The following is a 26,275-nucleotide window of genomic DNA, read 5'->3' on the forward strand; positions in this document are numbered from 1 at the left end:
TGAGAAACCATCACTTTTTATTTACATCAGTTTATACGCATTTTAATCTTACTCTAATGACTCTGTTTCCAACATGAACACCAAGTTTAAAATAACTTGATCATTTTGCTTCATACACAGCTATTCACATACCATACTCCAGTTCCATCCATGTAAATAAATCCAACTTTACTATATCAGAAATAAAGGCTACTTAACATAAATTCAGTGAAGCTGACTGTTCATAAAGAACATGAAAATAAGGGCTGAAGAAAATTTTCTGAGATGCTACTATAAGTAGCTTTTTTCTGCAATATTAATGCACTGAAACAAAATATTAAATTTATTTAAAATACAGATATGAGATTATTCCATTTTGTCCAAACCTATTAAATACTTTCCAAAAGTTTCATAATTCAGTCAGTCCTAGAAATTCTTGGAGCTGGGAGCACTTCCTGTTCAGAAATATGACCTCTACAGAAGCTCCTAGGAAATTTCAGAAAAAAAATATATAATCTTCTAATTTAAAAGTTGATTGATTTGCCAAATGATGCAGCCAGGTTTGCTTCTCTAAAAGCTTCTGATAAGGTCTGCAAGGGAAGAAATTTTTAAAATTAAAAAGCAAGTATTTGTGGCTCAGAAGAAAATTTAAGTAGGCATTAATTCTGTAGGTTGTTAATACTTACCGGATGCGCATGACAGACTCTAGCTATATCTTCACAGGATGCTCCATATTCTAATGCAAGAGCAGCTTCATTGACCATTTCACCAGCACCCTTTAAAATAATAAACCAAAAAGTAATTTTGTTTCCACAGCAAAAACTACATGCTAACAGCATAGATTAGTTGTTAGAGCAGTTAAATAACTGCCTCCAGTCAGGAAAAGCTTAACAGAAAAGGTGGCACAGAAGAGCTTAGGATTTGGAGCCAGATGGCCTGGATTCAAATCCTACCACTACTTACCTCAACCACTCACTGACTCTGTATGCTTCATTCCATTTATTCACCTCAAAAATGGGAATAGCAACACCCACCTCACAGAGTTGTAAAAATTAAAGTTAATGCATGTAAAATAAAGTTAATGAAAAATTACAGAGTAAGCACTCAAATGTTACACCAGATACATAAGATACCTGGGGGTGGGCAAATGTCAGATTCAGTGGTAGGAAAGGCTTCTTGTAGAAAGTAACATTTGAGCTGAGACCTGAATAATAAGAAGCCAGTCATGCAAAGATCTGAGCATTCTGGGCAAAGGGTACTACAAGCACAAATGTTCTAAACAAGGAACAAGTCTGGCCTGTTATGAAATTGAGAGAAGGCCCATGAGGCAGAAAATTAATGAGCAAAAGGGAAGAATGGAAAAGATGAGGTCTGAAAGACAGGAAGGACCAGATTGAGTGGGGCCTTGTATGTAACAGTTTGAAGTTGAAAAGGACCCCTGGAGAGTTTTAAGCAGGCAAGTGGCCTGTGCATTTTTTAAAGGGATAATAGTTGCAGTATGGAAAGGAGATGATATGGTGGGCAAGACTGTGAGAGTGCTGTTGGTACCTTGCTAGAAACGATGCACAAAAAGGTCATATTCAAACTTTAGCTGGTAAAAAATAACCTCAGAATGTAAATACCAGGTGGTTTTAAATTAATCTACTAAACAGCAATGCTTTCCAGAAATCCTAATGGTATTTCTGGTTTTACAATACTCACTGGTCCTAGAATATGTGCTCCCAATACTCTGTCCGTTGATTTCTGCCCAAGAATCTTCACCATGCCATCTGTGTCAGCATTTGTCTTAGCTCTGCTGTTAGCAGCAAATGGGAATTTCCCAACTTTGTACTCAATACCCTGTGAGAGACAGAAAATGAGAACCTACATAAACTCTGAAAAAGTTCATTCCCATTGGTGAAATGATCTACATTTGTTCAGAAAATAAATCCCAAGAAGGTAATTCTTCACAGAGCATATTGAAGGAAAGACCAAAATGCTTGTTAATGAAATATATTTTGGATACAAACACAAGGAAATAAATGCAAATGTTGGTTCGTGTGGGTATATTTCAAAGCCAAATATAAAAGCTCTAGAATTACTAGTTTTTGAATACAGACAAGTGAATGATCTCCTTTATAATAGTAACAAAGGAAAAAATATATAAACTAAACTATAATGTTCTACATAGTTATTAGAACGCATTAATACAATAATAAAATAATTCTCAGCCACCAGTGTCATTAACTCAATTCACATATTGGAGTAAAACTACTCTCATTCAGAATTACCTCTTCTTTCAACTGCTCTTCTGATTTGCCAACCCAAGCAACTTCAGGGTGTGTGTAAATCACGGATGGTACACAATTGTAGTCAATGTGCACGGCGCCACCAGCCATTCCTTCAACACAGATAATGCCTTCATCCTCTGCTTTGTGAGCCAGCATTGGACCAGCAACCACGTCACCAATAGCATAGATACTACCATAGAGATCAAAAGAAACATAGTGAACTTCTGAAATCAGATACTCATTTTCAGTTATGCTATGGTAACAAAAATATAAGTTTCTAGTTATTAAGTCACCAAAAAATATATCAAATATAGTTCTTCAAGTATCTGTGAATCGGGTTCTAATCTTTGGGTAATGAAAACTTTATTTTTGCTTTTACATACTGTAAGTCTACTATTCTTCTCCAAAGCCAAAGTATTTTTTAAGCATGACAAAAGTCTTATTTTCAAAATAGTGTTTGAAATTTTTAAATATTGAAAATGCAGATAATTAGCTGACTTACTTAGGAATTTTAGTTTGGAATCTGGTATTGATTGGAATTCTACCTCTAGGATCTAGTTCAATTCCAAGCTCTTCTAGTCCCAAATTCTGAGTGAAGGGTCGTCGGCCAATGCAAACCAAGAGTAAATCACAAGTGATAACCTCAGCTTTACCACCAGAAGCAGCTTCAATACTAGAAAATGAACAGTATAACTGTTAAACACACATCTACATAAACAGCTGGCAGATTTGGGAATTTAAGACCAGACATTTCTCAAGTATTGATGACACTTCTAACAGTGTAAGTTTATTTTATTATAAATATAACATAAACATAAGGGTCAGGCAATGAAGAAATGTACATATCCTCTGGAGGTCTATCATTAAAACCTCACAAAAACAGGCAGTGTAACACGGGTTAAGAACACAGGTCTTATAGTCAGAAAGATCCAAGTTCAAGTAGTGTCTCTGCCACTCATTAGCTGTGTGACTTTAGGCACGTTATTTCATTAGTTACATAAGTACTTAATAAATAGAGTGCCAGGCACATAGGAAGCAATCTAATCAGTATTATTATGATTTCCCCATATATCTGTCTAAAAATATTGAATTAATTTTACTGAATGTTGGGAGTTTAAATTTTTCTGAATATATACTCTAAAAAAGTACATTACAATGAGAACACTGGATTAATTTTTCTAGCATCAACTTAATCATGAATCAATATTGAGATATACTAAGCAATAAAATGGTCTTAAATTATAAAAAATCTAATTTTGAAAATTGAGTGTTTTTCTTAAACACACAGACAAGGATATCATATCAAAAACAAATGTAGTACACTTACGAGACATCAATTTTTCCATCTGACTTCTTGGTAGCACCAGTAACTTTCGTATTCAATTTAAATTTAAATCCTTGTTTTTGAAGGATGCGTTGAAAGTTTTTAGATATCTCCATATCAATTCCAACTCCACCAACATGACCCAAAAACTCAACTGCTGTCACATCTGCACCAAGTCTTTGCCAAACTGAACCCTGCAAATAAAAACCATAAAAATAAAGGTTTCTATAGCAAATGTTTACTGAATCATCTTAAATAATTTATTGTAAGATACTTTTTGTTAATATGTTCCGATTAGAAGCTCTGAGGTTTAAAATTAACAGTGGCAAATATGTATAACTTCATGTTTTTATTCACTCATTCATTCATTTACTGAGCACCTACTATAAGCTAGGCATCATTTTGGGTGTTAGGCATACATCAGTGAACAAAACACTGCCTTCGGGGACCTTACATTCTGGTAGGGAGACAGACAAATAAGTAAAATTCATGCAGATGACAGTAAAGTGCTATGAGAAAAAAAAGCAGGAAGTAGAACCAGGACTACCGAAAGGAGAAGAGCTGCAATTTTAAATAGTGTGGTTGGGGACAGTCCTCACTGGGAGTGACATTTGCACAGAGCCTTGAAGAAGAGAGGGAATGAACTCTACAGGCAACTGGGCCAGGAAGAAGAGACAAGTGGGAAGGAAGGTCCTGAGGGGGAGGAAGTAGCCTCTTATTTATTACTACTAACTACTGATGTTTGCAAAGTATTAAACTGGCTACATATTTTATTTTCTCAACAGAGAAATGTTTACTTTTTCATTCAACTTACTGAAGGCTGGTTTTTTATTTTAACAACATTTTAACAATTGTAACTTCTGAATACTTACATGTGAAACAGGCAAGATGAACATAATTTTACAGCATTAAATAAAATATGAAAAACTATGAACACATCCTTTGCAAGAATTTATATTAAGATCATCTAGTAATTTACAATATACCATAAGACTTTACCTTTCCAATTAAATTAGGTTTGTGCATTCATTTACAAAAATGAATTTTTGTCGTGAGAGCTGAGTTAACTAGTAAGGCAACACCAATGACACTAAAAATCCAGTAACAAGCACATATAAAATTAGCTCAAAATGGATCATGGCCTAAATGTAAAACCCAAAACTATAAAACTTCTAGAAGAAAACACAGGAGAGGATCTTTGTGACCCTGAGTTAGGCAAAGATTTCTTAGCTACAACACCAAAAGCACAATCCATAAAAGAAAAAAAAAAAGACAAATCAGACTTCATCAGAATTAAAAACGAGAATTCTCTTCTTCAAAATATATTAAGAACACAAAAAGAGAAGCCACAGACAAGGAAAAATTATTTGCAAAACATCTATATGATAAAGGATTTATATCCAGATTACATAAAGAACTCTCATAAAGAACTCTCAAAACTCATTAACAAACAAACCCAATAAAAACCAGACAAAATATTTAAGCAGGCACTGCACCAAAGAAGATGTAGAGATGGCAAATAAATACATAAAAAGACATTCAACATTACAAGCCACTAGAGAAATGCAAATTAAAACCACAATGACATACTACCATTAGAATGGCTCAAATCAAAATATCCAACAATACCAACTAAAGGTGAGGAAGTGGAGCAACTGAAACTTACATTGCTAGTGACACTGTAAAATGGTGCAGCCACTTTGGAAAACCTAGTTCTTTGAAGGGTTAAATACAGAATTACCATTTGACCCAACAATTACACTCCTAGGTATATACTCAAGAGAAATGATAACAGACGTCCACACAAAAACTTGTACACAAATGTTCATAGCAGCATTAGTCATAATAGTCCAAAGTGGAAACAACCCAAGTGTCCATCAACTAACAAATGGATAAACAAAACATACTATATCCATAGAATGGAATACTACTTGGCCATAAAGAGAAATGAAGTATGCATGAACCTTGAGAACATTATGCTAAGTGAAAGAAGCCAAACAGAAAATGCCACATATCGTATGAATTCTTTACATGAAATGTCCAGAACTGGCAAATCCATAGACACAGAAAGTAGATTAGTGGTTTCCAGGGGCTGGGGAAAGGGAGGAATGTACAGTGACTGCCAGTGGGCATAGAGTTTTCTTTTTGAGATAACAAAAATGTTCTGGAATTAGATAGTGGTGACAGTTGCACAGCTTTGTGAATATACTAAAAATCACTAAAATGTATACTTTAAATGGGTGAACTATATGATATGTGAATTACATCTTAAAAAAGGTATTAAAAAAAGCAAACACTCCCCTGAACCTAAATCAGAATGGTAAGAAACAGTTTAAGAGTGTGAAAATGATAAGAAGCATCATCTTGAAGTCTATAATTCAAAGTGGGGAATGATGAGCACAGCTAGACAAGTGCCCTACTCTTTAGGAACACTTATCTCAAAATCCTTAATATCTACCATTTATCTAGAGCTTATTAGACACCACGCACTGTGTCAAGTGTTTTAAATCTATTACCTTATGAAATCACAACAATAACCCTATAAGGCAGTTATTCTTATCCCCATTTTATCCTGAATCAACTAGCTCAGACAGGCTCATTAATTTAACACAGGCATGAAGTCATTAAGAGGCAGAGCTGAAATTCAAATTTAACCTGATTCCAAAACCTATGTTCTTTAAAGCACTACATTAACCTGGAAAGGAAGAAGGAAGTTAAACTATAAAAAATAAAAATAGTCATATGAATAATCTTTATGAGAAAGGAAAGAGATATGTATGACTACACAGTAAGTTCTCTCAGTTTAAATTTTTAAAAAGACATGTAAAAACTAATTCAATACAGTAACAGACACCTAACACATTGTGTCAAGATATTTGAAATGACCCACGGCTTATAAAAAAACCTAAAGCAGGGCCGGCCCAGTGGCATAGCGGTTAAGTTCACACACTCGGCTTCAGCAGCCCAGGGTTTGCATTTTCGGATCCCAGGCGCGGACCGACGCACCACTTGTCAAGCCATGCTGTAGTGGTATCCCATGTAAAAGGTAGAGGAAGATGGGCACAAATGTTAGCCCAGGGCCAATCTTCCTCAGCAAAGAGGAGGATTGACAACAGATGTTAGCTCAGGGCTGATCTTCCTCACACACAGAAAAAAAAAACCTAAAGCAAAAGTGCTGAGATGGAAAAAAAGGAATTATTGCTTGGGGATATTGTTACATTGACCAACAAAAGAAAGTAAATCTATGTTATTCCTTTTTCTTGCTTGTTTTATCCACCTATGAGAATAATTTTCAAAGTGGAGTAAATAGAAGAAATATCATTAAGCAAGAAGTGAAGCCCAAAATAAGAACAAGCAGTCATTTTTGATGAGTTAACTAACTTCCCAATCAAATAAATTAGATCATTAAGGTTGATAACAGACACTGTCAGCCAGTGAACAGTGAGAACTTAATTAGCATGAGAGAACTGTCAAAAGGTGGCAGACAGGCAAATATTGCCTACATTTACAAAAATGGAAAAAAATAGATTCTAGAAAAGAATAGATTCTAAAATCTGGAGCAGAGGTCAATCCCTGCTAAATACTAGAAGAGATTAGTAAACAGCAAGTTTGATAGTCATTAGACACCACCACAAGCGTTCCAAACAGGTCATGTAAACCACCCTTATTTTATTTTCTGAAAGTTTTTCTAGACTGGTTAATATAGTATATTTTGCTATCAGCAAGGTGTTCAAAAAAAAGAAAATTTCATGATATCCTTGTAGATGTGATGGATCAACAGAGAATCAAATATGTTTGTAACTGCTTAAAGACTGTAGTGTCGGATAGCTTTCAATATTTTGTACTGACAACTTGAATGACACCAGAGAAGGTTTGATTAACCAGTTGAGATAAGATTAGATGATGGAGCACATGCCTTAGCTAACATGCTTCCCAAATTTACAAATTACACAAAACAAGAAAAAGCAGTTAAGTGTAAGAATGACAGAATCAAGACAAAGACATAGATTGGAATAATGGGTGCAAGTGAACAAGATTAAATTAAAGCAAAGTTAAAGGTTCAGAGTCCTTTATTTAGGTTGAAAAAATAAGAATTCCTCAAGCAAAAGATGTGAGGTTTTCATCTAACAACAAGCTCGATATTTGCTTTAAAAAAAAACCACTAAACTGATCTTAAAGGATTACATTAAAAGAAGTATATTACGCCTATCAAAAGAAGTTCTCTCCAAAACTTTAGTTTTGAACACCATTTACAAGTGATCCTACAGACTAGACTGGATCAAAAGGATGACAACAAAATAATGGATGTGGATATAGGAAACCTAAGTAAGAAGCATTAAGAAAAGCAATAGAGATTCAAATATGAATAAAACTCAGTCCCTGCCTTCAAGGAGCATAAGGTTCTGTAGGAAAGACAGACATAAACAAATAAATGCAAGATACTCTTATTAGTAGATGGTACAAAGATGTAGCCACATTATACTAAAGACTCAAAGAAGGAAAGACGAGCTTTCTTAGAAAAAAGAAATCTTCACCAAAAAGGTAACTTCTAAGCTAACTTTTGAAAGATATTTATTATATCAACAAATGTTTATTGAGCAATAATAATAATAAAAGCTAATATGTGAGTACTTATTATATACCAGCCACTATGCTAGATGCTAAAGACACACAGTAAATGAAAACAGCCATGATCTCTGCCCTCATGGAGTTTATGATTTAATGAAAGAGAGACAAATGAACAAGTATTATCAAGAAAGTGAGAGAAATATTATAACAAGAAGTACAGGGCGCAGTGGAACACTCAGCAAGAGTACCCAAGGACATCTGGGGTAGTCAGGGAAGGGCTCATAAGAGTGCAGAAACTGGCAGAGGGAAGGAATGTTCCGAACAGAAGGAAGGCCTTCAGATAAAACAAAGAGCACGGCTTGTTCAAGAACTGATATTTCAATATACCTGGAACACAGTTTGTTTGAGAGGGAGAGGGGCTAGAAATGAGGCTGGAGATTTGAGCCAGCACCACATCATGCTGGCCTTTAAACAAAATTAAAGAGTTAGGATTTATCCTAACAGCCATAGTGAGTCATTGAGGCGTTTTTAGCAGGAAAGGGACATGATTACATTTGTGTTATAGAAAGATCACTCCAGACACTCTGGGGAGAACAAACTAGAAAAAAGATGAAAGAAGCCAGAGACGCCTAGGGTAAGACATGATGCTGGCTTGAACTGGGATCTAAGTAGATGCATGAAAAAAGGAGGATATATTCATGAGATGTCTATCAGGTGGTATCACATTAGGACCCAGTAACTGGCTCAATATGGGGCAGGAAAGCATGGGAGAAATCATGTATAATTCCCAAACTCTTGCTTAGGCCTCTAGATGGATGGCAGTACCTCTCACTGAGATGGGAAATGTTAGAAAAGAAACAGGTTCTGCTTTGTTTGTTTGGGGGTGGAAGAGGGAGGAGGGGGAGCAAAAGCTTAAGTTATTACGTTTAGTGAATTGAATGTCTGCGAGACTTACAATACTAAAAATTAAAGGGAAAGCTGAGAAAGGGGAACCTGCATAGAAGATAGAGAAGTCAGCTCAAAGGGTAGATGGAAAACCACAGAATATGGAATCAGAGAAGCTAGGAAAAGAGTTTCAAAGGCAAGAAACTCAGCAATGCTGACTGCTACCAATTAAAGAGGTGAAGAAAATAATCCCCTGGACTGAGCAATAAATTCATTCACGTGCTGTCAAGAGCAACTTGATGGCACAAGAAGCCATGGACTGAGGAGTGGGAGCTGATGAAATAGGGCGTGGACAACTCTTTCAAGAAGTCTGGTTGTTGGGGTCGGCCCAGTGGCATAGTGGTTAAGTTCGTGCACTCCGCTTCAGCGGCCCAGGGTTTGCCGGTTCAGATCCTGGGTGTGGACCTACGCACTGCTCATCAAGCCATGCTGAGGCAGCGTCCCACACAGAGCAACTAGAAGGATGTATAACTATGACATACAACTATCTACTGGGGCTCTGGGGCAAAAAAAAAAAAGGAAAAAAGGAAAAAAGGAGGAAGATTGGCAACAGATGTTAGCTCAGGGCCAATCTTCCTCAAAAAAAAAAAAAAAGAAGTCTGGTTGTGAAGAAGCGAGAGGGAAATTAGTAACTGAAGGAGGACATGGGATCAAGAGAAGGCTTACTTATGTGTACACAGCCTATGTCTATGAGTGCAAATGCATCTGAGCATGTGTGTATGGCATATAGGTGCCCACAGAGAGGCATGTTTAAATGTAAATGAGAAAAAAGCAAAAGTAGGGAAGAGTTTGAAGACTAAAAAAACACAAAAATAAAACTCACAAAACCAAGTCCCTGAGAAGGCAGGAGATGATGCACTACCAAGCACAGGTGAAGGGCTGAGTCTCAGGGAAAATAGCATTTCCACAGTTACAGGACAGAAGATCAAGAGGACATGTGTAACAACAGGTAAAAACATTTTCAAATCTAGGGCATCAAGTTGAAGGAGTTCTCATCTGATGGTTTGTCTTTCATGGGATATTTAGGAGACAAGGTCATCGGCAGGCAGGAGAAGACAGTGTACCCACAGAGGTCTGAGACAAGTGGGAAATGAAACAGCCACTGCAGATGCCAGCTAGGGAAATAATGGGACTGTCAGCAAGGGTGAGGTTCCTGTTGAGATTTGTGACCAAGAATTTATACAGGCTAATCTGTAGGGTGTGTGTTTTTCTCCTGATGTAGTCAATAGCCTGGGTATAGCATAAAAAAGGCAAACAGCTGAATTCAACAAGGACCAGAGTTTTGCCAGGCAGGTGTGACAGAAAAGCAAGGCAAAGGACTCAAGAACACCTGTAAGAGAGTGGTTAAAGCAATGGACTATCGAATCTAAGCTGATCAGGAAAGCAGTCAAGACAGGAAAGGGAAGACAGCAAAAACATAGAGGGATCTATGGACTAGAAAACCTGATAAAGTTAAAGAGCCTGTACACTAGAATAACTGAGTAAAGAGAGGAAAGGAGGTTATGGTTAGAGTCTGAATTTGTGATTTCACAAGTAGAGCAATTCTTAGTGATTACAAAATACAAGAGCCCTGGGAAAGGATACCTAAAATGGAGGAAAGAGGTCACTGGAAATACAGGCAAGTTGCCAGATGGACAAGAAGGGAGAACAAGGCAGGCAGAAAGTATGCAATACCATGGTATTCAGAGAATTGCAAGTAGTTTGACATTTCTAAAACTTAAGAAGAATCAAGATGAGGACAGATAGGAAGGGAAGAGCCAGATCATGTAAGTCATGGCCTTTATCTGAAATGCAATTTGCTCAGAACCAGAGCTATCTTCTGAAGGGCTGAAGAGCCATCAAATTCAAATATGTGAAAGGCTGTTAGATTTTTTTAAAAAATTAGTCCAGTTTTAGGGAACAGGAAGGGTGGAAGATGCTGGGAAGCAGATTTTAAAATAAAAGAGAGTGTTCTAATGACTAATGATTACATAAATAGGTTGTCTTGAAAACTCTTTATTACTAGACGTGTTTAAGCAAAACTCAATGCTGATCTGTCTGCAATGTTATACAAAGAATCAAACAGTTAAGTCACTTTCAACTCCATGGAGGTAATAAGAGACAGAAAAGACATCACTTACCAATTCTACACCTATTACTCCTGCACCAATGACAACCATCTTTTCTGGAACTTTTTTTAAAGATAAAGCACCTGTAGATGACACTATTGTATCTTCATCAATCTATTAAAAAAAACCAAAAGAGAGAATCAAAATTATTTGGAAAACCTACTGATTTCTAAACTGTGATCTTACTAAGTATAATCACTAAACATACTAAAGTCATTTATTTGTTTTGAGGTATCTATGAGTTCTATCCTTATAGTCAATTTTAGCAAATCTCCTTAAAAATGCTCACTTAAAATTTTATCATTCAGCATTTCAAAACAAAATCATCAATTTCAACTTCATATTGAATTCAAATATATCTTAATATAAAATGTTCTATTTCTGGTCAAAATCACTGCAGAATAAAGACAGGCAACTTCCCAAAGCTGAATGACTGTAAACATATAGTATTTCAGTCAGAGACCTCTCATTCAAAGTGCATGAATAACACGAATAAAATAGTTTATAAAATGTATTTCTGAAGGAAGGCTGTGACAGTTGTAAAAAACATAAATACCGTGATTCCAGGAAAAGGAGTAACTTCTGAACCTGTAGCTATAAGAATGTTCTTTGTATCGATAACTTGAGTGCTGCCATCAGCTTTTGTAGTGGTGACCTGATTTTTGCCAGTTATCTTTCCATATCCATTTACATGAACAACCTTTATAAAATAATGTTTATAAATTCACAAAGTTTAAAATGATTTTCTGATGAACAAAAATAATTAATAGGAAAAAATACTCTATTAAATAATTTATCCAATACAAAATGCTTCCTTACTTAGTGATGCTACACATAGCGCAGCAAAAAATTTGTTAATAATGTCAGGGAAATCTATTTCAGGTTAGCATACTGTTTTTAATTAAATAAATATCCCCCAGTAGCCACAATCTAATAGCATCACTCTATAAGCATAAAGCAATATTGAATGTGTACATACAATAAGCAAAAATCTGAACATTAAACACACTGACCTTATTCTGTTTGAATAAGTGAGCAATTCCACCAGTCAAAGCTTTTACTGCAGTACTCTTCTGCTCCATCATCTTCTCTAAATTCAAGCGAACTTCAGACACTATAATTGGTTAAATAAATCTTTAGTCCTTAGCTAAATTCTTGAAGCAATGTGTGATATTTTTCAGTAATCAAGGTCTGGAAAATTTCAGCCTAATGCTTACAGAACTGTATAAAAGGCAGTACTAAAATTTTTTAATTTAATAACTGCGATAATAATTGTAGCCGGCAAAAGGCCAAGAGCATCATATCATAACAGAACCTACCAAACACTGTCCACCTATGGGAAAAATGCAGTCCAAAGTAAAACATTATATCTCACTGTGACAACATATTCTCCAAACACCTTATAACGATTATAAGTCTGGAAGAGATTTAAGTAGAAATGACCAAGTAAAACATCACCTGAAATTTTAAATAAAAGGGAATGCTAAATTTCATGAAACAAAAACTAATAAAAATAAACATCTGAAAAAAACTTCAAATACAGAAGCTTAATATAAAAGTTTAATCAACCTGATTTTAATCACTCATTTAACTCAGAAGAGAACTCAGAAGCAACAATATAAGATAAAGAAGTTCAACTCAATAGAACTTTAGAAGTAAGGATATCTTAGAAATTGGCTCATGCAACCAACACCTATCTTAGAGATGAGGAAACAGAGACCCTGAGAGATCTGATTAACTGAAGGTCATAAAGCTAGAACATGAAGCTTTACCTACAATGCAGGTCTCTTGACTAACCCTGTCTCTTCTTTCCTTACTGGGTAAGGAAACTGGGTTTGATTCTACTTTTCATCTAGTTTAATATGGTATTTACTTTAGTGTATATACATCACCTCTATACCCACTGAACTGCCTACACCACAGCCCATTCTTTCAGAAACCTACTGCTACAAAGAAAAAAAAAGGAAGGAAAATTAACACGCCCACCCAAAATATGTTTAGGCCCTTCCTAGAACAGACTATCCTTTTGGATGTATCTGTCAACAACAATAATTAGAGAGAAAGGATGAAATGAAAACAGCCCAAACAGAATGGCAGGAGACAAGACACACCAAATTAGAATGTTATGAAACGTCTTTCTTTTCCACTATGCCACATCCCTCCCTCTCACTTCTGCTCTTTCCACTATCAACAACTTAGGCAGACCAACCTTCCTTCCTTTATCATTATCTGCCCATAGCACTCAGGAATCCAGACCCTAGCCCTGGGATCCCACCCTGGGATCTCTAGGTTTCAGGGAAACAAAAACTGACTCTACATACAAAAAGTAGACTTCACGCAAAAGTTGGCAAAGGAACAGAAGATGTCATAGTAAATGTCTGGATTTAAACCTTCTTTCTTAAGTAAATCTCTCTATACTTTTAGGATCTTTTTCTTACTCCTTCCTCACAAAACATATTACACACTCATTAAATACACACAAGTCTTTAGCCAGAAGTGTCAAGTCAAGTAAGGCTGTTAATATTGCTAAATATGAAAGGTATACTTACTTTCAATTCCCCTAGATGCAAAATCTTTTCCCTGGGCCAAATGGTAATAATGAGAGTTATTTAATAAAGCCTAAAGGAAATAAACAGATGAAATTATCAAATGTTCATAAACAGACTATATACAATCAAAAAACACTTATGAAATGACATTCTCTACATGGAAGACTACCTAAGTCTACATAAGACTACCTCAATTCAGTCTCTGTTCTTATGTAATTAATCTAAGACAAACAAAAATGACATAAAAAATGTTCAACGAACAAGAATGAAAAACAAAACATCTTTATTTTCTTTAAAAGCAAAAGAATAAGTACACACTTCAGTGCGGCAGGTGAAAAAGGCAGTCATGTTTACATACATAAAGGAGCTAAAAGAAGAGTTTACTACTTCTTATCTATTGGTAAAAGAAAGCTAAAGAGAAAAATGGAACATCAGAGTCTGTTTGAATGAAAAGGCTAGGCATTGTGAGACAAGGAAGCTATTTCAGGAATGTATGGCAGACTGGTGACAGCACTCTAAGTTTTACTAAGAAAAAACATGTTTTTTATCATCCATGGGTTGTTTATTTTTTACTAAGTGTATTAGTCTAATAGTCTAGTATCAATGCATCCTTCTAGTTTGGTGGCTAATGAAAAATCTCTGCACTGTATAAAACATATGCTCACCTTAGATGGAATACAACCAACATTCAAGCATGTTCCACCAAGTGTTTCATTTTTCTCGACGCAGACTGTCTACAACCAAAGAAAACATTAACTGCACATAACCTGCAATGTTTCAGTTCACTAAAATTTCAAATGTATCTGTCTTAATTCTTCTACAAAACAAGCTACTCAAGCTGTGTTTGTGAGAATGAAATATAGAGTCCTTTATAATTTATCATTTGAATAATACTAAACTCAGTCTAACCCAAAAGTGAATTGTTTAAAAGATATCTTTGTTTGACATCACTGAATACATGCTTTCAGTTCCATTACTGTATCTTCCAAAATGTGGAAGAAACACTTTGGAAAAAGTGTCATTAGAAACAAAATGAAAAGTGCTGGGGGGAAGGGAAAAATAATGGACTTCACTTTCCATTTCATGAGAATAATACAACCATTATAATAAACCCTGTCTTCACTACTCTCAGGCTTAAATATAATTTACAGAATTAAGAAATTATTTACCATTATTATTTACCTGCAAAGTATTTTGTGAATACGATCAATTCATCCCAAATAAAAATGAATCAACACCTAGTTTGAGTCTAAACCTTACCTTGAAGCCCAACTGGGCAGCTTTAATAGCAGCAACATAGCCTCCAGGACCAGAACCTATCACTGTTACATCAGCATCAACTATAATAAAAGCAAATTGATATAAAACAATAAATTGCTTAATACTGACCAAAAACAGTACATTAAAAAACAACCAAAAAATCTGATATTTTAAACCTCAAAGAAAGTGCAAATAACAACCATTTTCTACACAGTATTATTTTATTTCTAGGTATTTGATATTCTGTGATGTAACTGAAAATGGCATAGATTTTTAAATTTCATTTTCTATTTGTTCATTATGGCATAAGGAAATACAACTGAGTTCTGTATCCACTGACCTTGCTGCATTCCATACAGTTTTACTTAATGATAACAGATAGGTATTTAGAGACACTGGAAGACACATCTGTATGAAGGAAAGAGCCTGAGCTTTGGAATCGGACATACTTGGCTTCAAATCTCAGCTCTCCACTTACTAGCTGCGTGACCAAGTGACTTTTTCTGTCATATACGAATGATAACACTGCCTTAAATGACTGATGTTAGGATTAAATGAGATAATTTTGTATAATACCTTAGTACTGTCAATAAATTTAAGACTGATTATACCCTTTTCAGGTACTTAACTTCTGAGATATCAGGGGAAAAAATCAGCTTCCTGTAATACACAGCAACTATGTTTTGAACTTTATTTGAATACTGATAAAATCTGTATAGTTTAAGATAACAGGCTAACCAGAATATTCAATGACACTATCTTTGAATATATCAATGACCACTATTCTGGACACTTATCATATAAAGATAAAAAATTGAAAATTATCTTTGATCAGCACACTTAGGAAAATAATAATTGTAATACAAATGTAAAAGTAAGTCCAATTATTTCCATTCTCCTCAACCCAACTTCAAATAAAGCAACGACTTGCAAGAGTTAGGAGACAGTCTCCCTTCTCCTCCCCATCCACTGTCCTTAGAACCCCAATTACTCCAGCATTTAGTAACTTATAACACACTTTCAGATATAGCATCATGTTTGATTCTCAGAATTTCCTATGAGGAAGGCAAGGATGGCATATATTTGACATTTCACAGATAAGAAACACTAGGTTCCAAGAGGTCAATTAACTTGCTAAGGTCATTTAGCAAGTGAGTGCCAGAGACAAAATTAAGCTTTTTGTCTCTACTTCCAGTGGTCTTTCCATTATTCAATACTATTCCATTCCTCAGTTTCAACTATCATAAACTAAAATCCCCGAGAGCAATCATCAAGCTTTATAATTACTAGCTATCTGACCTTAGGTGAGTAATTTAACCTGCTTCATCTTCAGTTTCCTCATCTGCAAAATAAAGACCACAAAAAATCTACCTCATAAGGTTGTAATACAGAATAAAATAATGTATGTAATAGTTTAGCATAGTACCTGGAACATACATGGTAAGTACTTGCTATATGGTAGCTAGATTCTGACCTACAAAGACGGCAATTTTAATTTCTTATCATCCCCTCCCCCACAAAACACCTACCCCTTAGGGGATGGGAGTGCTAGTATCATTGAAAAAATTTTTGCTGGCCTGAACAGAATCATAAAACCTCTGTGCTAGAAGATAACTATGAAGTTATCCAACTCCATTATCCACAAAATCTAAGAATCTTTCCTACTGAATAAACGAAAGCACTAATTCTCCTTGGTTATATAATTAGGATTACTCAATATGTGAAAAAAATATACCTAGTCCAATACATGAAAAAAGCAGTTTCAATTTTTACCGATCCATTTGTGCTTTCTGGCCACACTGCTTGGTTCACTGATTCGCATTCAAAATTAAGTATATAATAAAATGTATTTCTATTTTCAAATCTTGAACTAAATGATGAGCTAAACAATATCCCTTAATTTGGGTTCTAATTTTTAATTTTACAGTGATATAAATAAAAGCTACAAGAACAGATTTCTTTGTTAAATTTTTAACATCTTTTCTGAAGAAAATATATGGGTTTATTGAATAAATTTAAATACAGAAAAGCCAAAAAATTTGGGTTTTGTTTCCCAATTTACTATGTGATTTTAGATTTTTTTTTAAACTATAGAAAATATCAAAAACTCAAAACAGTTCACCTCTCACTGAAGATACTAGATGTACCATTCCATCAGAATACCACTATAGTGCTCAGAAGCACAAAAATGAAGGGAAAAAAGAAAAGTCTTTATCTAAAGATTTGTCAGCTAAGAATATAGGAGGGTATGATCCAGTGACAAATCTTCAAAAATAAGCCAGTATTTAGGGGAAATATACCAACGTCTGCAATTTACTTTGAAATGTATCAAAAAAGTAAGATGGATTGATGGATAATTGGATGGACAGATATGTGATAATGTAAGTATAGTAAAAGCTTAATGAAAGAATCCATGGGTGTTCACTGTAAAATTCTTATAACTTTTCTCAATGTTTGCGATTTTTCATAATAAAATGTTTTAAAAACAAACCAACTAGCTCTCACCTGTACCAAAGGCTGCAACCAAGTGAAAGTTAACAACGCATGATTCTGACTCACCATCTCCTTGTCAAGAAGCATTTCTCAGTTTGGTTCCCATATATAGTTTAAAAAATCAGGATATAGAAAAGTAATCAAATGAAATACATTAATTTAAGGAATACTTGATGGGAAATTTCACAAAATTAGCATCAGCCTTTAAGAGTGAAAAAGAACAAGTGAAAAGGATATACAAATTGATAGCATGAGAGAAAGATGACTAAGTTAGCAAAAACGGCAAAACACAGCTGGATAGCAATCTGCATTTCAGGTGGCAGTGAAATACCAGGAGAAGGCTATCAGGTTGATACTTTAAAAAATATTGGGGTACAACGAGAGGTGACTGACTTAAACATGGCAGTTAATGCCATGAAATGAACTGAAACAGAAAAAGCAAGAAAAAGTACTCTACAAGTTACTCTACAAATGTTACTTATAAATTATATCATTATGAGGAAAATAAGGACACCACATTATCAAGGCCACCACTGAAATAAAGGTATCAGATTACAAACCAATTGAAATCATCAACAAATCACAAAATGTATATTAAGAAGTCAGTCTGGGGGCCAGCCCCGTGGCCTAGTGGTGAAGTTCAGCAAGCTCCGCTTCAGCAGCCCAGGTTTGGTTCCTGGGCGCAGACCTACACCACTCATCGGTGGCCATATTTTGGCAGCAAGCCACATACAAAATAGAGGAAGACTGGCACAGATGTTAGCTCAGGGTGAATCTTCCTCAACAAAACAAAAAGAAGTCAGTCTGCAATAATATCTTCCATTTGGGTAATTTACTATGTGCCAGGCAGTGACCTAATGCTTCATGTTGTCTTATTTAAGCCTCGTTACATCTCTATGACATATATTATTACTATTACTATTACCTCCATTGTACAACTAGTAAGTGATCTAGCCAGGTTCAAACCAGTTTTAGATTCTGAAGCCTATGTTCCTATATCATTATATTCTAATGCCTTCCAAAACATTTGGATGACCCCATAATCTCCAGGGCAATCAGGAAGTCCAACTAAAATGACAAGAAGCTCCTTCATTATCAAAATGAAATCAACAAATATTTATGAATGCCTACCCTATGAGGAAATCATCACTACCTTCAATAACTTTACATTATAGTTAGAGAAAACAGGCACATAGCAAAATGTAGTTAAATCAATATTATTATTATTACTATTTTTTATTATTATTATCATTATTATTATTATTTTGTGTGTGTGTGTGTGTGTGTGTGTGTGTGAGAGGAAGACTGGCTCTGAGCTAACATACATTGCCAATGCTCTTCTTTTTGCTGAGGAAGACTGGCCCTGAGCTAACGTCTGTGCCCATTTTCCTCTATTTTGCATGTGGGATGCTGCCCCAGTATGGCTTGATGAGCAGTGCGTAGGTCCACACTCAGGATCCAAATCTGCAAAGCCCAGGCCGCCGAAGCAGAGTGCCCAAACTTGACCACTAAGCCACCGGGCTGGCCCCAAATCAATATTATTTTTGAAAAGAAAAAAAGGAATTGGAAAAGAGGTATTATAAGGCAGTAATCACTAATTACCAAATCCACCAAATGAGTATAAGAGCTACTTGGTAAGGTTTATCTATTGTTGTTTTCTTGGGGCGGGGGCTGTTTTCAAATTATCTATGGCCTTAATCTCCAGTATATTTCCATGACCTTACTCCATAGACACACCCTATACTTGTCATCACCCAAAACCGCTCAGCCTCTAAAATCTTGAATTCTATTACTTTACTTTCTGATATTAACCCTACAACCTCCTAGTCCATAAGGAAGGAGAAACATAGTAAAAGAAGAAAGGATTTAAAGTAAAACAAACCTGAGTTCAAATATGAGCTCTACCGCCTCTAAATTCTTGGGCAAATTATTTAATCTCTCTGGGCTTTGACATAACTTCGGGATAACACTGACTGTAATACCTACGTCCCAGGGTTGTGAGGTCAGAGATAATGTATGTCAAGACCCTGGGAGGATGCCAGTTGCATACTAGGCACTCAATAAACGTTTCTTCCCTTCTCAGATCCACCTCCCAACTTGAGTCTTGCAGCCTCCAGTCTCATTCCCACCCTCCATAACACCCTGCACACTGCTACCCCAGTGTTACTCCCTGCTAAAAATCCAGCTCAGACCTTATTCTCTTGCTCTTCATGGGTTTCCCTGTCTCTTGTTGGATAAAATCCAAGTTCCTAAATACAGCATCCAAATCTCATCAATAACTATCTCTCCAGACTCATCCACCTCCCACCACATTCTGCTTATCCATCAATACCATGCAGTTTAAGCTTCAGCAATAGTGAATTACTTTTAGCTTACACCCACAGAATTATGCTGGTATGTACATTCTGTTCCATCTACCTAGAAATAAATGTTAACAGCATGCATATCACATTACAGACACTACTCTAAGCTCTGGGGCTACCTATAAATGACATAGCCCTGGGTCTTATAGTCTAAAAAGAGAGAAAGAAAAAGAACTACAATAAAAACTCCAATCTGAAACCAGAATGATCTTTAAAAACAAATCTGATAGTATCAAGCCCCTGCTTAAAACATTTCAATGACTTCCAACTGTCTTTAAAATAAAGGATCTGGGCCAGTCTCGTGGCTTAGCGGTTAAGTGGGCGCACTCCGCTACTGGCGGCCCGGGTTCGGGTCCTGGGCGCGCACCGCCGCACCGCCTCTCCGGCCATGCTGAAGCCACGTCCCACATACAGTAACTAGAAGGATGTGCAACTATGACATACAACTATCTACTGGGGCTTTGTAGAAAAAAAAGGAGGAGGATTGGCAATAGATGTTAGCTCAGAGCCGGTCTTCCTCAGCAAAAAGAGGAGGATTAGCATGGATGTTAGCTCAGGGCTGATCTTCCTCAAAAAAAAAAAATAAATAATAAAACAAAATAAAATAAAACAAAATAAAGGATCTTCATAATCTGGAGAAGTCAAATCTCAATTTTCAACATATTTCAGCCACACTGGCCCTTTTCAAGCTCCTTAAATGCATTATGCTCCTTCTCACATCAAAATGTTCCACATGCTGTTCCTTCTACCTGGAACACCTCCTCCCATACCCACTCCCACCCCAACCCTTTTCAGATATCAACATCATTTCCTTAGACAAGGATTCTGTGACCATTCCCAATCTATATACAGATTTCATAGCTCCCTATGCTTAGCCTGTGGAGTTTTTAGCACAATTATAATTAATTATTTGTTGGATGTTTGTCTTCCCCAAATGGACTTTAAACTCTATAAAAGCTAGGTCTTATCTATCTTGTTCACTGTTGCATCCCAGCAACTACCCCAAGAATAGCACATAGTAGGTATTCCATATTTGTTGAAATAATGACTGAATAAATAAAAGAATAAATGAATGAATGGATGTAGCAAATGTAAGTACTTTAAGTCTGTTCCTGTCATGACATGGCAGGTCATATCAACCATAACACACAATACTTTTCAAATCTTGATGAACTTGGTTCATACAAACATCTCCCAGATGTTGTAACAGGGACTGTATCACAATAAGCTTTGAACGCATCAAGCTGGTCAACGAATACTCATCTAAAGCACCAGACCAAATAGAACAGTGATTAAGAATGTAGGGTCTAGAATCAGAAGAATTTTCTGAGCTCTGTCATTTCCTAGCTGGGAACCTCTCTTGATTCAGTTCTTCAGTTTATAAAATCAGGAAAACAGCACATATTTTGTAGGATGGTCACAAGGATTAAAGACTGTGCCTGAGACAGAGTAAATCCTCAACGCATCAGTTAATACTATTGTTGTTGTTGCTGGGTACTTACTTTGTACCAGCACCAAACTGGAGGGTTGTGACAGAGTGTAACTAAAAGAGACACAGTCTCAGGGTTCATTTATTCAATAAATATGTACTAAACAGTCACAGACCTTGCCCTAATGATGTGTGCATTCTTGAGGAAAAGATAGCCATTAAATAAATACCTCAGATGAATATAAACACGTTCATAAAATGCTTGTTACTTCATCCAACCAAGATTTTACACACTGTATCTATGGGGCTACTAAGGGATTTATAATTTACTCAACGTCTAGGGATCACTAAACTGTTTGATTCATGAGTGCTCGGTTACCGTTGTTCCACTACAATCTAAGTTCCTGCCCAGGGACTGCCTGTCAAATAGAAGGCACTGAACAGATCTTTGCTGAATGATTCCAAAGGTGCAGAATTAGCCATGAGAGGTCTTTAATTGCATGCTTTGGAAATGAAAATCTAACATTTCTCCTCTTGTGTGAGATAAGAAGATCTAAGTAATATTCCCATTTAACAAAACAAAGGGTATATGCCAATTACATCTCAATACAACTGAAAGGAAAAAAAGAAGGACAAAGGATATAATGGGTTCAACTTTTCTCCCTACCATCAAATTAGTATATCTAAAGGATTTCTTGACCTGTTCAAAGTTAGCATAAATCACTCTCTGTTGGTCACTGGCTACTAGAATCCTCCCTCTACTGTTTCTTCTATGAACAAAATATCCAAAATAATAGTTTGACAACAGCTAAGGATACAGGATAAAATTATTTCACAGAATGCAGGGAGACAGATGGTCACAGCTCCCCCCAGGTAAAGGTTTCCACAATAAAGCTTTAAGACATCACATGCAAATTATAATCATATAGGTGATTCCAGTAAATGTCAAAACAGATAATTTCAAATAATCAATATCCTTGGTACTGGGAGGCCAAAATACCTACCACAAGTCAATTAACTTCCTGTTTTAAATACTTAAAAAATAAAATACGTATCCTTTACATAAACTTCAAAAATATAAAAAAGTATAAAGAAAATATCCATAATCCATAGCTTCCTTTCAGAGTATATCCTTCTAGTCTTTAAAATGTGCTTTTGATAAGCTCACCAAGATTTTCATGCAGGATATCAAAAAAGTCATCTCACCATTCTAAACAGTGTTAAGCAAACAACACACTCAATCGTATCCAGTGGACAGAATTAGCTTTCCAAATGTCAGCATATAAAACTGCTCCCCGGATCGAAATCCCTCAGTGGTTTTCCAGCACACTTGGAGTAAAATCCAAACTCCTCAGTGTGGCTCACAAAACCCTCCAAGATCGAATCCCTGCCCATCTTTCTGATTTTACATTCTATGGGTCTCTGCTCCAGCCACACCAGCCTTCTTGCAATTTCTTAAACCTCACAAGCTAACTCTCACCTCAGACCCTTCTCACTGCTGTTTCCCTCTGCCTGAAATAACCTCCTCACTGCCTCACTTCACTCAGGCCCTACCTCAGACATCATCTCCTCAGAAAAGCCCTAACACCCTATCTAAAATAGTCTCTTTTCCTCCCAATTACCTGCTTTAATTTTCAATCACTTCCCAAAATATTTACCTGTCACTTGTGTATTGTTTGTCTTTTACCATCAGACTATAAGCACCATAAGAGCAGGGCGTTGCCTTGTTCACTGCCTGGAACACGGTAGGTGTGCAATAAACTTTTAAGTGAATAAATACAGGAACAAATGAATTCTACGACAGATTATCATTAGTTACTCTAATACTCACTTGTTTTTACATTTAAACACAAAGGAACTATAAGGTAATTTGACGAAAAACTGTTTTACTAAGTACTTACTTGGTTGGTCTGCATAAGTTCTCAGAGGCACTGCAGAAACTCCCTGTAAGCCATGAGATATTCGATTGAAATGGCCTCTCTGGAGGAAAGAAAGAAAACGTTCTTATTATGTAAAATACGAACTCAAAACACAGCACTACTAAAGGTTGACGAAAACAATGTTTTGGGGCAAATGTATCAAGCACTGATTATTAACGTATCTTGCATTGCCACACAGAGATTACATATCCACTTCTCCTTTTTGGAAACAACAATTATTCAAACTTTTCAAACTCAGTTTGCCACACTATTCTTTTATTATGACTATTCAACAAACCATCTCATACTTAACCTAACAAACAAGTTTTTCAATGGCGTTAAATTTTACTAAATTTGCAGAAAGCATGACTAATTTTTAGCACCACAAATCATTTTAACGTCATAATTAAAGCTCTTAAAGTTGTAATTTAAGTACTTTAACAATCTACATTATGACAATCCTTTTATTCGTAATTATTGTTTCCTAACTCAAATCTACTCAAATGTATAATCTATGTTCCTGAATCGTCAACTAGGAACAGAAAGTTAGACACGTTAACTTAGGAAAACGCACTATGTACTCATATTCAAGAGCTACTACAGTTTTACAAACCACATCATAATCTCCACAAGTGAGACACAAAAAAAACAAAGCAAACAGCTCCTATCACCGCAGGCAAATGAGAGGCAGTGACAAAACCTACACTGATCTAGTAGTGTTCTCCATTCCAAGGCAATTCTTGCACCTGAGGTCAGGACAGCAGACCAAAGAGCAGCAGACTAAATGTCTGCTGAGTTTCTGAGTCCTGAGTTTCTGTCCCAGCTCTGCCTCTCACTAATAGTCTGACTTCTAGTACGTTACCTTAACTTTTGGGAACGCAGGCTACTCATCTTTGAAACAAAGGAGACTGATCGCTATAGTATTATCTTGAAGGTCTCCCATACTCAGTCACGATCCCACCTATATACAACCCGGCTGTATTTGGTACGAAGATGAAAAGGGAAAGCTGTCTTAACGACAACTTGCTGCCATTAAAAATACAAACCTCCAGGAGGGAAGACAATGGACACTAGCTTAAAGGTGCAAACACCGACCTTTGAGAAATTCCTAGGGCTACCTGTTGGGGTTACCTCTGTGGATTCAAACAGTGGCCCCAAGGTTACACGCCCACTGCAGAAAGTTAGACTACTCAAGGGCCGGAATTAGGAAAAGGCAGAAGATATGAAGAGCCAGACCATACGAGGCAAGGGCGACCTATACTCCCTCCGCCAAGGTGGACAGACCTCTCTGCGACCCGGACGCCCCAAGGCCTAGGCTTGGGAGTGGAGTGCGTGTGACCGCTGGCCGTCACACCCCAGCAGGACCTCTCCACAACCCGACACTTTCATCCGAGCCGCGGCCTAGGCAGAGCCGGCTCAAGGGCGGGGCCGCGGGTGGTTCCCGGCCAGGCCGCCGGCCTCTCCCACCCTCACCGGTCAGGCAGAGTCCCAGATCCCGTTGGCCGGCCTCTGGCGCGGCGCGACCCCACCCAACCGGCCTTCACCTTGGCCAAGGAGCAGTACACACGACTCCAGCTCTGCATTTCTCCGGTGTACTTTCTTTTCCCCCAATGCCTCCACCTCCGCCAAGCGCCTCCACCGCCTCGCCAAGGTCTCCCCGCCCTGCGCATGCACAGGCGCAGTGACGTCATTGGTCGGGAGCATCGCGATTGGCTCGCGCAGTCCGGGATCCCCCGACGAAGCGGTCCTGTCAGGCTCGGCGTCGTACACTGCCGTAAGAAGCGTAGTGCTTTGTGGCAGCCAGGGATGGAGGGACCATCTTAGGGGAGGTGTAAAAATGTCTGGAATTGTAATGTGATATCATACTCAGAAGGCAATATAAACAGAACTATCGTTTGCTTAATGCACGCTACAGAAAGTAAAGCTTGATAAGTTCTTGATTGTGTTTGTTTGAGGAATCCCAGCACTTTCCAGGCATTATCTCTCTTCATCCTTAGGACAACCGGGTGAAGGACTAGGAGTACTATTTCCTTCTTGGATGAGGCCTTGCGAGGTTGAACAAAACCCAGAAGCTTCACGAGAGAAAGATGACTGCAGTCCTGAGGTCAAAGCCTTTGTCTTAACTAGGGCTTTATAATCTCTTCCCTCAAATCATAAGGGATGGGACCACAGCCTTTGGCATCAGCATCGTCCTGCTCTGAGTAACTGGCAATATAGAAAACACACTATCTTCTACCTCCTTAGTTGGGAAACACACCTCCCTGGCGGGGCAAATTAGAATGCGTGGATGAGATTTTAGGTTTTCATAAGAGACAGTGAAAAACATTGTCTTCAAGATTGAGCACAGAGGTTTAAGGTCTGATTCTTGCTTTGTAGTAACTGTATATAGTGTGGATAAAACTTAATTCTACATTTCTTGAAAGTTTACTGCCCAGGCACTGTGCTGGGCTCTGTGGATTTAAACACTAGTTAGAAATTACTTCTTACCTAAATATGCTCAGTTTTAGGGGAGAAGATATGACTAATATTTAGTGTTGGTTATAGAGATTGCTGGTTGTCATCCAATATCCATCCTCCCTGTTCTTCCTTCAGTACATAAGCATTTTGGCCATCTCAGCCATTTTTATGGCTTTGGTACCTGCCTACGTACAATGATAACTCCTAGATCCTTATCTTTGGTCTCTACTTCTCTCTTGACCTCAATTCCATGTTTTCAACTGTCTACTGAACACGTCCAACTGGGTGGTCCTGCTGGCACCTCAGTTTCAATTACCTAATATCTTACATAAAATACATATTTTCTCCCTTATATTTATGATTAATGATACCTCCAAATAGCCAATCATCCACAGTAAAAAATTTTGTAGCCATTCGCAACTCTTCCCTTTACCTCAATATCTATCATGATCACTGTTTTAGTCAACTACTCCTAGAAGCAGAACCAGAGACAAGCATTTGAGTGCAACAAGTTTGTCTGAGAGACAATCCAAAGAAGCATCAACAGGGGATGGAAACTATTTCAGATACATTAATGAATAGATTATCACTGTGGGCAGTTAAGGCTCAG

General features: G+C 36.9%; 1 protein-coding gene across 1 annotated transcript; it reads right to left on the minus strand.

Annotated features, from left to right (window-relative positions):
- Window positions 1-24,861, minus strand: DLD (dihydrolipoamide dehydrogenase). The gene is made up of 14 exons (XM_058523180.1): window positions 24,753-24,861; window positions 23,191-23,269; window positions 15,005-15,084; window positions 14,410-14,478; window positions 13,745-13,814; window positions 12,209-12,309; window positions 11,752-11,895; window positions 11,208-11,309; window positions 3,577-3,767; window positions 2,752-2,922; window positions 2,250-2,439; window positions 1,681-1,818; window positions 666-755; window positions 1-569 (listed from the first exon to the last, which is right to left on the minus strand). The coding sequence occupies exons 1-14, from the start codon at window positions 24,789-24,791 to the stop codon at window positions 504-506; spliced, it is 1,530 nt and encodes a 509-aa protein (XP_058379163.1). The 5' UTR covers window positions 24,792-24,861; the 3' UTR covers window positions 1-503.
- Window positions 24,862-26,275: the final 1,414 nt, after the last annotated feature.

The sequence above is a fragment of the Diceros bicornis genome, chromosome 3 (assembly GCF_020826845.1).
Source record: "Diceros bicornis minor isolate mBicDic1 chromosome 3, mDicBic1.mat.cur, whole genome shotgun sequence".
Lineage (NCBI taxonomy): Eukaryota > Metazoa > Chordata > Mammalia > Perissodactyla > Rhinocerotidae > Diceros > Diceros bicornis.

Bases quoted from the DNA above. Each gene is read 5' to 3' on its own strand.
- DLD (XM_058523180.1), bottom strand. From the start codon at position 24,791: ATGCAGAGCTGGAGTCGTGTGTACTGCTCCTTGGCCAAG. The intron at 11,310-11,751 runs GTATTTATGTTT...TTTTTTTAATAG, and splicing joins CTCCTTTTCCTGGAATCACG to ATTGATGAAGATACAATAGT. The intron at 756-1,680 runs GTGAGTATTGTA...ATTATTTTAAAG, and splicing joins GAGCACATATTCTAGGACCA to GGTGCTGGTGAAATGGTCAA.